Below are 16685 nucleotides of genomic sequence, written 5' to 3' on the forward strand. Positions count from 1 at the left end.
TCAACCTGACCGGAGGTTTGGGGCTGGTAAGGTATGTGAAATTTCAGGACCATCCTTACATAACAGTAAGTTCAAGATAGAAGAGAATCAGTAAAGTGGAGGCCCCTAACAGAATCAATGCAGACTGGAGGGCCAAAGCAGGGAACAATATCTTTCAGGAGAACCTTTATAACAAATCCAGCTATAGTCCAAGAGCCAGCAAAATCTCTACCCATTGAGTGAGTTAGTCAACAATAACTGGGCAGATTTTAAAATGGCCAAATGTGGGTATACAAATAAAATCAGTCTGTACATGCTCAAAGGGATGTGAACTAGGAGGTATCCACTATAGGCAATGATGCAGAGGCATGCTGATTAAATACTCAGCAAGTTGGACAGAAACTTCACACATGGACAGCTATACCTTGTGTACAAAAATGGCCATACAGATAGACATACCTGGTGATAGCTCCAGGAGAGGAGCAGTTTGCCTTCCATAGTCACCCAGCAACCTGTTTATCCTGAAAACATTGCCATTTTGTAGTTTCAGACATTATAGATGAGAGGTCATCTTCATCAGAAGAGGAGAGGGGCAGCTATTTGGCGCAGTGGATAGAGCACCAGCCCTGAAGTCAGGAGGACCTGAGTTCAAATCTGGCCTTAGACACTTAACACTTACTAGCTGTGTGACCCTGGGCAAGTCACTTAACCCCAATTGCCTCACTAAAAAAAGGTAGAAGAGGAGAAAGGGAAAACATGTACAGGTCCTTCTAGTACAACAAGTCCTATGGGGGCAGCAGTATAACTGCTCCCTCATGAAACAAGATTGGTTCCATTGGTGTGAGAAAGGCATTGGACAATGGCTAGGACATCAGGAAACCTTGAGGCAGATAAGAGATCTCTAATAAATTCTGCATTTGCAAGGACCTTACCAGCAAAGGTCAAAGAAAAAAAAACAACCTTGCAGCCAAAGCATCTCAACTGTGTGACAGACATCAAATGCGCATTGCCAGTCAGTTGATATAGATTACGGCACTTTTACCATTGGCAAGGTGACATGCCTGGGTAAGGCCCACAAGTTAGTAGTGTGCACACTAAGGTTAGAGGACAGAGAAAGCACCCAAATAGTTTCTTGGTTAAGAACCATAGCAGCACCAGTGTAACAAAGACCATCTCTCATAAAAGAAAACCCATCAGTACAAAAAACATAACCGGGATTTTTCAAGAAGGTGTTAGAGAGGTTATTACAAGGTTCTTCAGCCATGTCCACCACAGAGGTACAGTCATTCAATGGCTCCCCTGAGACTAGTAAATCAAGAAGCAATGAGGCAGGATTGAGGATAGCACATAAATTGAGAGTGACATTTTATTTATGCAGGAATATCACTTCATATTTGGCAGGTGTCTGGTTAGCAAAGGCCTGAGTTCGCTGGTGAAGCAAGAAGATCTTAACCTTATGGAAACACTACACTATCAATGAGGTATGCAAAAACAGATTACAAACGTTCTCTACCAAAAAGGTAGAGGCAATCACAGCCCATATGTAGGGCAGAGAGCCACAACAGCCACAACATCAAGCTGAGCAGAATAATAAGCTACTGGACAAGAAACAGGCCCAAATATTTGGGTCAGGACACCAGAAACAACCCTTCCCTTCATTCATGTATCAAAGTGAAGGGATTTCTATAATATGGGAATCTCGATACAGGGGCCAAGAACAAGGCCTTTTTGAGATCCATAAGAGCAAAGAGGTATTACTGGTCAAGCTGCAAAGATTCTGGAACAGAATCTTTAATCAAAGAAATAAGGAGTTTAATGGTCTCATTAAAAGATAAGACCTACCATCGCCAATCTCCAGCTGCTCCAATGTTGGCTTTTGTTTGTGGGAAAAGACACTTCATGTAAGGACTGCATAAACTTAAGGAAAACCAAGGAGGGTACCAGTAAATAAAATGAAACTAAGATCCTCTACCTGAGGGAGATACCACTGAATTTTTGTGGCCTCTCTGATGGAGTTGAAGAAGGTGACAGCTATCATCTTCACATACTTCAACATTAAGTGCTGTCAGTAAGAGGTCATCAGTGTATATGATGAGTCCCTGAAAGTTATGGAACCTAAATTTTGCTATAGGATTTGGGAAAACAGGGTAGGGCTTTCTACCTTCCCTTGAGCTAAACAAGTCCATGCCTGTTGTGTGATCTTCCAGGTGAAGGCAAATAGGTAGTGAGTATCTAGGTGAATTGGATTGCTGAAAAACAAAAGCTGAGCAAAGATCTATCAGAATAAAAAAGATTGACTCACAGGGAATTAAGGAAATATGGTTTCAGGGTCAGACACAACTGGGTGCCTGAGTATATAATAAACATTAACAGCATGCAAATATTTTACAAATGATAAATAGGTTTGCCATCTGGACCTATCTTAGGGCTCTTAACAGGGATGAGTGGTATATTGCAAGGCAATGTGCAAGAGTCAATGATGGGTGAAGCATTTGCAATGGCCTCTCTGGGTAAGAGGTATTGAGACATAGATGGCAAAGAGCTTTCCCTATATTTGATGGTAATTGGGATGGCAGATTTTAGGAATCCCCATGTCTGAAGATGAATAGGCCCACAGAGAGCTGGACATGTCAGAAGGGATGCTAAACATATCCCCACTACCTCTTGGATATTCTAAATCAGGACAGGGAACAAAGAGAGGAAATGCTCAGACAACTGCAAAAATGGAATATTATTGGGAAAACAGGAAATGGTAGCCCCAAGTTTATAGAGATCTCACCCCAACAGATTTGCAGGGGATTTGAGCATGATTTGAGCCTCCGAAGGAGTTCAACACAAAGATACCAATGAATACCATGTGAAGAGACAATATTTGGAACACTATGAGACTTTCCTGAGACCTTCAGAACAACATTCAGAGACCCAAGCCAGGTACACATACCATCTGGTTTACTCATTAAAAATTAATTAGAGGGGGCAGCTAGGTGGCGCAGTGGATAGAGCACCGGCCCTGGAGTCAGGAGTACCGGAGTTCAAATCCAGCCTCAGACACTTAATACTTACTAGCTGTGTGACCCTGGGCAAGTCACTTAACCCCAATTGCCTCACTTAAAAAAAAAAATTAGAGGACAGCTAGGTGGTGCAGTGGATAAAGCACTGGCCCTGGATTCAGGAGGACCTGAGTTCAAATGCAGCCTAAGACACTTTGCACTTACTAGCTGTGTGACCCTGGGCAAGTTACTTAACCCTCATTGCCCTGCAAAAAAGGACAAAAATTAATTAGAAGCTCTAATAACTAGTTATCAATCAAATTGTTTTCAACTTTATGGGTGACATGGGGTTCAACAACACAAGGAGAGGCATAGACTGAGATGACTGGAGCAAGGACATCAGGATCAGGGAACATAAAAGAGAGCTCTCCAAAATCCACAGCTCCTACCCCTTGCCTGCACCTTAATGCAACGAAATTTCCCTGGGTATTTCTAGGCCAACTATTATTTTTACTCCTGAAGTCCCATTTTTTCTTGCCAGATTGCCAGGAAATGTGGCCCTTACTGTGACAGTAAAAACATTTGCTTGACTGATGAATTTCTGCCTGTGCAGGAGCAAGGGTGGTGGCTTGGCCCTTCAACTTAAGATTTCTCTTCTTCCTTTTCTTTTCTTTCATAAACATTGAATAATGCTTTTAAGTTTGCCTCTTGGCTTTTCATGCCATCTTAAAGAACTATTATGAAAATACTTTCACATTTCTGACTGGGGTTGACTGATAAAGGCTGAATTTATTATCCTAACATCTCATGGGTTGAGTGGATGTAGGTACACATACCCCTTAGCACTTTTACATAATTTGACATAAAAATGGCTGGGGAGGGGAGATAATTTTCTTCTTGAATTGTCTCTTGGAATTCCCTCCAATTTTCAGGCTGGATAGCACAAGTCCCCATGCCTCTAATTAAGAACTCTAAAATATGTTTCTGGTCATAGAAAATCACAAAGGCTACCTAAAGAGTCACAACAGGGTTGTAATCAGCATTGGTGGAGGAAGGATCCACTTCATTGAAATCAGAGATCCATAAAATACAAATGCTATGCAGGACACTCATTTATATAAGTACCTTCAGTTACAAAAATGCACTTACAAATAATTTGACTTCTTAAAACTTCAAGTGAATTATACCTCATATGCCTGATCTAAAAAATTTAAAGGCTAAAACTGAATATGGTTGCATTTCAATAGCTTTGCACTTCACTTCCTTGAATATATTACTAAGTAGACTCTCACTTAGTACTAAAATCTTACTCATTAGTATCAAAGTATTCAACTATTAACTTAAAAAAATAAAGACTTTGACATTATTCTCTTTTAAATTATAATCTAGAATGCCATGACAAAAGTCTGAATCCTAGATTCTGTCCTCCTAAATGATTTTAAATGAATATTTTTTTATAAAAATCTAATATTTTATTTCTCCTAAAATAACCAAACTGATAAAATAACAATATCTACAAACAGATAATTCGAAAAGAATGAGAAAGTCTACAAATCACAGAACTACCTCCTCCAACTATATCTTCTCAAAAAGGCAAATATTATATTTTGGGGACAATTAATTTATAAAGAATATCAATAGGAAACACAGAATTCTTCTTATAATAAATTATAATGTTAGTATCCCTTAATAGACAGAGGGCTTATAGTCCAGAAAATTTAACCATACTGCAAAATTATGTATATACAGGGCTACTTTTACATGGCCTTCTGTTAAAATATTGGAAATGTTTGATTCTTGGTTATTATATTGACTGTAGTTTTGGAATTAATTTCTGAAGTTGTGCAATTGAGTCTGTGACCACACATGATATCTGCAGACATCCCCAGTTGTAAATGCTCTTTTTCTAGCTTGTTATATTCCCTATAGCTAAACAGGGACACAAGATGCTCCTCAGGCATCTTACCTTTTTGATATCACAACTCATTTCACTTCAACAAATGTTTTATCAGCATTTTAACTTATTTTTTTCATTTTAACTAAATACATAGTTTCAACAAACAAAATATTGCACTTGGAACACTGATGAATAACAATTTGATATATCATGAATCCCTGGAAGCACTTTGGAAAAAATATTAATTCACAAATTTCTACAATCTTCCAAATGATTTGGGTACTAACCATTTTATAGAGTGTTAATCTGCACATGGGATATTACATAATCAGCCACACTATAAAATTAGCTCTCTACTAGAATTTTAACATAAGAGTAAAAACTTAATCTTACTTTTTTAAAAAATCAGCTTCTAAAAGGTAAAAATAAATACAACTAAATACTTTTAGTTCATCTTTCCAGAAGTTCCCCTCTGAGTTTGTCTTTCTTAATATTTGTTATGATCATTTTTCCTCCTTGCCAAAATTCAATCAGATCCATATTCAATAACAAATTCTTTGGAAATCAAAGGAATGCCCATCAATTGGGGAATGGCTAAACAAACTGTGGTATATAATGGTGATGAAATATCACTGTTCTATAAGAAATGACAAGCAGGATGACTTCAGAAAGGCCTGGAAAGACATGTATGAAATGATATATAGTGAAGTGAGCAGACCCAAGAGAACATTGTGCACAGAGACAGCAATAATGTTTGATGAAGAACTGTGAATGATCACTATTGTCAACAGTACAACAACCCAAGACAATCCCAAAGGACTTTAAAGCACAATATGAATATGTCATCATTTTTGTAAACCACAATTTTCCTACCTTTTGGCAAAGGACTATGGACAAATAATCACTCAATAAATAATTTTTTTATGAATGCAAGAATGAAATATTAAAAATCAATAAAAAGCTAAAAATATCAGATCTGAGAACTCAAATGATCACATGATGAGTATTATCATTCTGAAATCTATAAACTTGTTTTTTGTGGAGTATTTTATGTTTTGATAACTGTATTTCAATATAATTGGCTTCCTTTGAAATTTTACGTAGTTAATTTTATAAATTTTTTAAAATACGTTATTGTGAGAAGGGTACAGTAGATTTTATCGGACTATCAAAGGGGTCCATGGCACCAAAAAAGTTAAGACTATTGAGCAGCCATAGATTTTAGACATAAGGAAACAGGATTTAACTCCTGTTGGGTTAAATTTAACTGGTGTTAGGTTAGCCAAATGTCAGAAAGCTAAGAAGTAATGCAGCCAGGATTTGAATCTAAGTCGTCCAACTCCAAATATTGTGCTACTTGCATTAGACGCTACCTTTATAGCTCATATAAGAAAATGTTACCTAACTATAGCTGAAAATGCATATTAATTCCAAAACCTCCTTTAAAAAATTAACAAAGGGGCAGCTAGGTGGCACAGTGGATAGAGCACCGGCCCTGGAGTCAGGAGTACTGGAGTTCAAATCCGGCCTCAGACACTTAACACACACTTACTAGCTGTGTGACCCTGGGCAAGTCACATAACCCCAATTGCCTCACTAAAAAAAAAAAAAAATTAACAAAAATGTGATAGACTGTCTACATGAATAATGTTACTTTTATATCTTCCCAAGCAAGAGGACTAAATACAAATTTACCCATACCTCAAAAAACAAAAAAAGAACCTAAAACTAGTATCATAACTTATGGTTCTCTTAAATATTGACTTATTTAAATCTTTCTTGAACTGACATACTTTTTATATGTACCATTTCTATAACTCTGAAGCAAGATTTTTTTAAAAGTTCAAATAACTACAGCCACTATTTTTATCTCAATTTATATTTTCCCCCTCTAAGAAACCTAGCTGCCTGGTCTGGCATACTTCCCCATGCTAAACTATATTTTTTCTTGTTTCTTCCTTAAATAGTCAATTATATGATCCTTTAACCTTAATAACAATAGCTTTTCCTGCATAAAAGATTTAGCCTTCTTTCCCCCATGGAGTCCATAAAGATGGGAGTAATGAGAGCAATAAACCATTTTTAGAAACACTGTATTTTTAGAACAAACTAAAAAAAGACTAACCCAATTCTAAATAACAAATTAATATTTACTGAGCACCTGTGTGTAAAGCAGTGTGCATCAATTAAATCTACTACAACTTCTACATATTTTTCATGACTTCCCAATTACCACTTCACTGATTCTGCCATGCCTAATCAAGACCAAGAACTCACTTTTTTTCTGCCTCTATCACTTTATTTGGTAATTTAAGCACACAAAATGGAAAACGTGCATGTGGAGTCTATTAGTCTTATGCTTATCTTAGTCTCTGGTGCATAGAGTCTTAACTTGGGGTCCATGAACTTTGTAAAAAATATATTTTGGTATCTATATTTTAATTTTGTAATTTGTGGAATACAAGATTTCTTTTGTATTTTTTATTTGTAATATTGGTAAAAAAAAATAGGGTGAGTCTTTAAGATCCACCCTAACGGTATCCAATTATGAACAATGAAGTCATGAGTTAGAGAAGCAATAAGTAATTATACTCAGTGACTAGAAATAAGGGAAAGTACCCAATATCCTTCACCCGAGGGTGTTTTATTGTACAGAACAACCTGGCCAATAAATGAGAAACTGCTATGATACCAGAAGTGGCTACAGAGTTAGAATAAGAAAGGAGTTAAATCTAAGAGAGAATGTCATGCCAGAGAACAGGGGTAGCCAGACGTGTTCATTATTGTTCACTAAATATTTAATTAATGTTTATTATCTTCTTCATGAGCAAATAGCTTTGAATAGCAAACATTAAGCATTTATTAAAGAATAACTTAGGCCTCATTCCATTATATTAGTTTTGTGTCTAATTTATGATAGCAGTTTTGTACTTTCATGTGCTATATATATGAAGCATGCTATCATCTCCTTATGATCAATGTTAATTTTACAACAAAGTAAAGTAGTATAAAGTCACATAGATTTTAAATATTTTAATCTTCCATTTTAGATAAATTGTTTATTATAACTATTGTTTATTTGCATTAAATCTTTAGGAATAGCCCCCATAACTATAACACAATTATGAAGGAGATAGAGATTGAGATAGGGATATATATATATATATATATATATGTATTTTTGTGTATGTATGTATGTATATATGTTTGCATGTGTGCATTAAATCTGTTAGGTCAAGGTTTCTAGCAATACTGCATTTTTTGGGTTTTTTGTGAGGCAATTGGGGTTAAGTGACTTGCCCAAGGTCACACAGCTCATAAGTGTCAAGGATTTGATGCCAGATTTGAACTCAAGTCCTCCTGAATCCAGGGCCAGTGCTCTATCCACTGTACCACCTAGCTGCCCCAATACCACATTTTTTTAAAAGTTATGTCAGGACTTTTAGTATTTGATCTAGAATTTCTGAGGTAGAGAGATAGCATGGAATAGGGAATAGAGGGGCAGGTTTGGAATCAAGAATCCCTACATTCAAGTCCTGTTTCTGACACATGCTAGCTGTGTGGGCTTGTACAACTAAGGTAACTTCTCAATAGCCCCAGGCAATTCTCTAAAATAATATTATAGATTAACTCCTAATTTGCATCAGTAAAGGAAGGTTATCTATCAAGAATTTCTCACATGCATGAAATCACAAGTCCAGTCCAAAAAACAAAAATTAAAAATATATATGAGGGGCAGCTAGATGGCACAGTGGATAGAGCACCGGCCCTGGAGTCAGGAGTACCTGAGTTCAAATCCGGCCTCAGACACTTAACTAGCTGTGTGACCCTGGGCAAGTCACTTAACCCCAATTGCCTCACTAAAAAAAAAAAATATATATATATATATATATATATATATGAGATAAATTTCTGCTACCTTTGAACCTAGAAAGCAAGTTCCTAGGAAGCTGTAATTATAATAATTAAAACTAATTGTCTAGCTACCTAATTATTTGATATACTTTTCCTTGTTATGTAGGGTCTCTTTACTTGTAAGAAGGCATAATACAATAATTTGGCATAGGCCAAACAATGAGTAATAGGTAATGTCATCTGTCATCAACATAGCCTACTGATTTCTAAACTGCATGGTGCTATACTTCAATATTTCAATGGAGCTATTATCTCATTAGTGCAAATATCCCTTTTACCAGTGCAATCAAGCAATCAACCCACAAATATGTATTAAGTAGACACTAGGACCCATGCATTATACTGGGTGCTAGGAATATGAAGAAAAGAATGATATAACCCCTGCACTCAGGGGTTCATTTTATTAGAGGACAATATATACACAACGATATTAAGAATTAATGTAATATAGTTTAGAGAGGGAGAAAACCAGCATTTGAGGATATAAGGCAATGTTTTATTTAGAAGATAGGACTTAAGCTCAGTGCTGAAGGCAAGATATTCTAGGAGCAGAGGTAAGGAAGGTGTTATTCTAGGAAAAGCATAGGTGAAATCACAAAGATATGATTAGCTGAACAGCAGAGTGAAGGAAGGGTATAATGCAGTAAGATATCAAGAGATTGGAAAAGTAAAATGGGACCAGGTTGTGAAAGGAAAGTCTAGATTAATTCTTTATATCCTCAGTACTTAGCACAATGCTTCATACATTGTAAGTACTTAATACTTCTTCATTCATTCAAATAGAGATGTCTGGCCAAGAGGCAATAGAGGGCCTTTAGAGTTTACTGAGAAGGGGAGCAAAAAGGTCATATCTATACTTAGGAAAAATTACTTCAGTAGCTGGATGGAAAATGGATTACATGGGGCAGAGGAATTTAAGAAAGGGAGAACAAGGAGGAAGAAATTGAAGTGGTCTGCAAAAGAGGTGATGAGGGCCATGAAGGTGGCAGTTTTGTGAGTAGTAAAATGCAGAAGGATGGAAAAATGTTGCAGAGGATAAAATGTCAAAATTTCTCAACTACCTGGATATGTTCAGGTGAGGGAGAGAAAAGAATAAAGGATAACATGAAAGCTGAGAATTTATGGACTAGGAGGACAATAGTGTATTAGATTAAAATTGGTAAATCAAAAAAAAAAAAGAATAGGTTTCAAGGGGGAAATAATCATACAGAAATGATGAGGATGCATCAGAAAAACCCAGAAAGTTATATCAATTGATGCAAAGTGAAATGAGCAGAACCAGGAGAACATTATACATAGTAACAGCAATACTGTATGAGGAACAATGGTGAATGACTTAAATATTCTCAGCAATACAATTATCCAAGACAATTCTGACATTTTTAGAATGAAAAAATGCTATATACCTCCAGAAAAACAACTGATAGAATCTGAATGAAGACTGAAGCATACTTTTTCTTTTCTGGTGGTGCATTGAGGGTTAAATAACTTGCCCAGGGTCACACAACTAGTAAGTGTCAAGTGTCTGAGGCCGAATTTGAACTCAGGTCCTCCTGAATCCCGGCCTGGTGCTTTATCCACTGCGCCACCTAGCTGCCCCCCATCTTATGTATTTTCTATTGATTTCAGATATTATATTTTATCATATTGAAATGACCATTTTATGCCTTGGATTCATAGGAATTTTAACAGAAAAAAATAATTAGAATTTTCACTGTAAATTGATATAATCATTTAACATATTTTGATATAATTTATGTTGTTATTTCCCTAAATTTGAACCATTTCTTCATTCTTAATATAAATTTAACTTGTTTAAAGATTTTGGAGGGGGTCGTATATTGTTAAAACTTATTTTTTAAAAAAAGTTATTTAAAACATTTACATTAAAATTAATTAGCCATTGTTGCTGTTCATTCAGTCATGTCCAGCTCTTTCAGGACCCTATGGATCATAGTACACCAGGACCTTCTGTCCTTCACTATCTCCCAAAATCTATCCAAGCTTATATTCATTGTTTCCATGACACTTTCTATCCACAAAAAGCATACTTTAAAAAAAAATTCTTGGGGGGGGGTGAAATTTCTGTTTTCTTTTATAGCATGGCCAATATGGAAATAAGTTTTGTATCACTGCAAATGCAGAATCTCTATCTAATTGTTTGCTATCTCAGGAAGAAAGGAGGTTAGAGAGGAAAGTAATTTGAAACTCAAAATTTTGAAAAATGAAAGTTTAAAATTGTTTCTACATGTAATTTGAAAAAATATAAAAAATTTGTATGAAAAGGAAACAAAAAGCTTCACAGAGCTAAAATAAGAGTTTGGGAGCAAAATATATTATCTTCTGTTGAACTAAAAAAAAAGAACAGAAATCCTGATCTCAAACAAAACAACAACAAAAATAGACTTGATTTAAAAGGGCAAAAAGACAAAATCTATCATGCTCAAAATTACCACATAAAGGAATATCAATATTTAACATATATGCATTGAAAGGCATAGCAACTAAGTATTTAAAGAAAAATCTAAAAAAGTTATTTTTGTTTTTCAGTCATATGTGACTTTATATCCCCATTTGTGGTTTTCTTGGCAAAAATACTGGAGTGGTTTCCCATTTCCTTCTCTAGCTCATTTTAAATATGAGGAAGAAACAGGCCCAGGGCCACACACCTAGTAGGAGGCTGGCTTTGAAGTGAGGTCTTCTTTACTCCAGGCCCAGTATTCTATCGACTATTCCAACTACTTGTCCAAAATGAGCTAAAGGGAGAAATAAAGATTAAAACTCTAAGTGTTGGGGATCTCAGTGTACCCATTTCAGATATAGAAAATTTTAACAAAAAATAGAGAAGAAAGAAGGTAATAAAACAAAAAGAAGGTAACCAAAAGAACTTCTAAAAGCTTACAAATAGGAGCAGCTAGGTGGCACAGTGGATAGAGCACTGGGCCTGGATTCAGGAGGAACTGAGTTCAAATTCAGCCTCAGACACTTGACACTTACTAGCTGTGTGACTCTGGGCAAGTCACTTAACCCCAATTGCCTCACAAAAACAAAGCTTACACATGATAGATCTCTGGCAATTCCTGAATGAGAATAGAATGAAGCAGAACTATTTCCCAGAACAGCATGGCACATTTACAAAAATTGACCATGTATCAGGGCATACAATCCCACAAATGCATAAAAGTAGCCATATTAAGCACACTTTTTACTGATTACAATACAATGAAATTATATTTTTCCTTCTGACACTTGCCAGTCTGCTGCATCTCTACACCTCTTGTCTTGGCCCTCTAAAGATGATTCTACTCTGAGGCAAAGCACACCTATTAACTTTATGACCACGGACAAGTTAATCACCTTCTCAGAATCTCATTTTCTTCACCTGTTAAATAGGGAGAATAATACTTCTACCTACATGTCACTGAGTTATAAGGAAAATGCTTTGCAGACTTTAGCACACCATATGAATGTGATGCATAATTCCTAAATTCTCTTCCTCACCCCTGCATCTATTTGTTAGTACTCCTACCTCAAAGTCACTTGTATTTAATTATCTCTGAACATGTTATAATACCAAAGTAAAATATAAATTAATCAAAGGCAAGAATTGTTTCATTTTCTTTATATTCCCAATATAAATTCCCATTATATTTTCTTTATATTCCCAATATAAATTCCCATTGTTCCTTGTGTTGGAAAAAAATATTTTTGACCTAAATTGAAACAGATCTCACAACTTGATCTTAAAGATGAAAAACATTTACACTATTCACTTAAAGTTTGAATTTTTCCTAAGAAATAATTTATTTTGAAATAAAATAACTGCATTAGAAATTATGTGTTTTCCATAACCGTTGAGCAAAAAAGGCAAAAATGTAGAATGAAAGTGTGCCAAATATCTTCTCCCTTTAAAAAAATACTTATAGAATGATAACTTTGAAAAAAGCACAGACAAATTGAACTCAGTATTTATGTAAATACATTTCGCCAACACTCAATTCATCTTCTCACTACTTGTTCATTATTCTACCACTGAAAAACTGATTTCATTATTTTTGTTCATTATTATAGGAAAAGTTGTGATGTAGAAGGGATGACTGTATATTCTTTGTATGGATCTAATTATTTCCTTTTCTCCCCAAAAGGATTCAACTTCCTTCAAAGGAAGGTGTATTTTTGCCTTTCTTTGTATCTAGATAGCTTAGAATAATGACTGGCACATAGTAAGTGCCTCCTCATTGATTAATTGATTAAAACTTCAGACCCAATTCCATCCTGTCTTTCCAGGTATTACTACCCTTTGCACACTCTACATTCCATCCAAACAAACCCTCATGATGTCCCTCAAAAACAAAAGTCTATCTCCTGTCCCCATAATTTTGCAAGAAAGTTCCCACAGAAGAAATTCAATCCTTCATTTCCTCCACCAAGAAAAATCCCTAGTTTCTTCTATAATGAAGCTCAAGTAGCATTTTCTATACAAGTCCATTCCTACTACCTCCAACTGTTAGTGACTGCTCCCAATAACTTATATTTATCTATTTATTATCTATTTCACAATAAAGTGTAAGCTCCTTGAGGACAGTCAGTTCCTTCCTTCCTTCCCTCTTTCCTTCCTTCCTTGCTTCCTTTTTACTTCTTTTCTTTCTTTCTTGTCTTTGTAACCCAAGTGAGTAGCACATAGTAGGTACTTAAATATTTGTGGATTATTGATGGATATTGTGGAAATTTTTAAAAATAATTGAGTCTTTATTTATTTATAGTTTTTAAAATTAATTAGCACTAGCAAAAAGGATTAACCATACAGATTTAAATAAACATGGAGAAAGGATTCTATTACTTTAATTTGCTTATTCTCAATATCCTTATCTGAAATAGGAAGATAACAATAATGACTACCATACCTATCTTAGGGGGTTATTGTCTAAAATAACTTTGGAAACTTTAAAGTGCTATATAAACATGAGTCAATCAGTATTCATTTGACTCTAAATATCCTTTATTTTGTAATCATACACTAATCACAATATAATTGTTTTCTAAATTGAAAAATGCAGCACACAATTAAGTACTACAGACATTAATGGGACTCAAAACAATTGTCTTTTTTTCTTCTTTTTTGAAACTTCTCTTCACATAGTTATGTTTCTGCCAGGTTCAAAATTTCATGCCATTTTTAATTAATAGAGAACTTTTAGGCTACTGAAGTACTTACGGGAACAAGTGGCAGTTTGCCATTCCAGGCATTGCCCATATGGAAAAGAGATTATGTAGGCATTTGAGTCAACACATCGTTTTGTGCTGCTGCACCACATACATTCCATGCCATTGCTTGTGCAGTTAGAACACGTTGTCCTTAATGAACATGGCTTTTTACAAGGCCTTGCATTTTGGTTTGGACTAACTGAAATAAATCAGCAACAACAAAAAAAATTATTAAGTACCTACTCTATGGAACACATCAATAAATACAAATACATTCTTTGTTCTCATTTTGATTTTTAAAGAATGTTAGTCCTTTTTCTAAATATTTTAACTAAATTTCAAGCATGAAAAGGTCATATTTTTAAATGGCTGTACTTCATTTGTAGTGAAGTCCAAAATCATATCATAAGGCAACTGAAAATAAAGAGGATGTTCAAAACTGATTGTAACACTTTCATTAATACTGAATTTAAATTTTTTAGGGAAATTGTAATTCTTTATAGACATTTTTCACAAAGTATGATTTAAAACCCCATAATTAGTCACAAATCAATGGCCTTCTAGTTCAATGGCATTTAAGCTAAACAGTACATAGACAATAATAATTATTTAGAGCATTGATTTTTCCTTAAATGTGAACCACATGCTCATACCACAGAGAGAGAGAGAGAGAGAGAGAGAGAGAGAGATGGAGATGTTAATATATAATAGCAGATATAAATACAATAAAATGTTACAAGGAAAGCATGATTTGAATTTCCAAATTGTAATTAAAATAAACATTCTACATTTTCATTTAAGTGAAGCTTCAAAGAATTAGGCAAAATATGTAGTTTCTTTTTTATTGTAAAACTGATACATGTACAAGGAAATTCTAAATAAGTCTTAATTCTCTAGTGAGCATTAAAGCCAAGTTTTTCTCCCTCTAAATATTTTCTGATGAATTCAAACAAAACCAACTGTTCTACATATCGCAAAAGTGTTATAATATAGTGTAAATAATTTTAGTGATTTACTCATAATTTAAATTCTTAAATCAATCAATATTTCGTTATCTATTATTTCACTGGCTGAAGTATTCTCCTAACCGATTTGGATCACAACTACTTTATACACTATTAGATAGAATTCATGATAGACTATGTCCTAAAAAATCATCATGCTGAAGAAAACCTGAGAATGAACCTTTGAAAATTTTGAAAGACAAGTTCTAAGAAAAAAGATAGATAGCCCATCACTGAAATTCATCTAGGGTACTGAGACTTGTCATAGCTTAAGCTTCACTGTCATAGCATAGACTTCAAGAGTCTAAGGTCTCCTCCATGTCATATTGAGGAATTCGGGTAAGATGGTGATTTCAACTAAGCTTAAATTAAAAATAAGAAAATGACAAATTAATATTTTCAGTAAAGTTATGACAAGTTCAGTGAAGAACCATTATGGACTGCTGCTAACTATAACATCCAGGTGAACTAATTATATGCAGTCAACCTTATTTTTTAAAATGTTTTTAAGTTAAATGATTATATGCTGATTTTATCTTACCTGATTATTGGCACTAAGATAAAAATTAAAGAAAAGGGAAATGTTTATCTTGCCAATCCCAAAGAATCAATGGCATAAAAGGTGTTCTTTACACAGTATACATTCAAAAATATGTGATGACCCTAGAGGGCCCTGATTTTCTTTTTTTTTAGAGGACCCTATTTAAAAAAAAATATTAACTTAGTGGACTACTTACCAACAGGCTTTTCACAGACAAGGCCATCTGCCACAGATGTGCAAGGGTTAGCTTTTAGGCCTGCTACCTCAGCTCTTTCTAGATATGCACAGAATCCAGAGTCATTTGGTTCACCAGGAAGCCATTGTAGGGTTGTATTTGTGAAAGGAGACATGTCTTCCCATCCCCAATAGGATATATTGATCTTGCGTAATCCGACCCAAGGAGATACTTTCTGCAGAACCATAAGAAAGAGAAACAATACAAAACATTTCATTACAATAATGGCATATTGAGCATAAAGACTGCCAAGTAAAGAACCAAATTGTTCTGGTATCTCTCAAAGACTAGGACAAACAACTCCATTTGCCATATTAAATATGGACTTTCTATTCTTGCAATCAATCTGTAGAAATGCCATAATAATCTCATTGCAGACTGAAATATTCCACCAGTTGCTTATCCAGAATATTGATGACCACGTGTTCCAAGTGTAAAAACTAAAAAAAATAGACCTTGAATCATTTTTGGAAGTATTATATTTCCCCCTTATTTCTTAAACATGCTATCCTCAAAATGGGGATTTAAAAAATAACTCATAGTCATCAATTATAAATATAGATAATTGTGCTGTTTCTAGAGTATAGTCTATGAAGGGTTTAGAACATGCTACTTTTCATCAATACTAAAAGGCTCCAAGTAACTGTAATTTCTTTTTAGTTTACCTCTTTCCTCATCTTTCTGATTCATTTCTGTGTCATTTATCACTTATCATACACAATATGCTTTCTCTATCACTCTTCTCCATATATACCCCTTATCTAATTTCTGCTTCAAATCTCTTGTGCATGAGGAAACTAAGTAATGCTACCTGTCTAAAGTGTCAGTCCGATACAAATTAATAGGTTCTGAATGAAAGTTTGAGGACTTCTCCAAGAAAATGAAGTTCATGAACTTTATGACCACTGCCTTGATCACT

At 34.8% G+C, this 16685-nt stretch overlaps 1 protein-coding gene across 2 annotated transcripts in view; it reads right to left on the minus strand.

The window, feature by feature from the left end:
* ATRNL1 (attractin like 1) overlaps positions 1-16685 on the minus strand; it is a 1132449-nt gene that overhangs the window by 891362 nt on the left and 224402 nt on the right. For both annotated transcript variants that reach the window (XM_043982337.1, XM_043982338.1), the window contains exons 16-17: positions 15728-15941; positions 13997-14185 (exon numbers count right to left, since the gene is read on the minus strand). In XM_043982337.1, the coding sequence (XP_043838272.1) occupies positions 13997-14185; positions 15728-15941 (403 nt within the window). The remainder of the gene's footprint in view (positions 1-13996; positions 14186-15727; positions 15942-16685) is intronic.

This window comes from Dromiciops gliroides, chromosome 2 (assembly GCF_019393635.1).
Source record: "Dromiciops gliroides isolate mDroGli1 chromosome 2, mDroGli1.pri, whole genome shotgun sequence".
NCBI classification, from domain to species: Eukaryota; Metazoa; Chordata; class Mammalia; order Microbiotheria; family Microbiotheriidae; genus Dromiciops; species Dromiciops gliroides.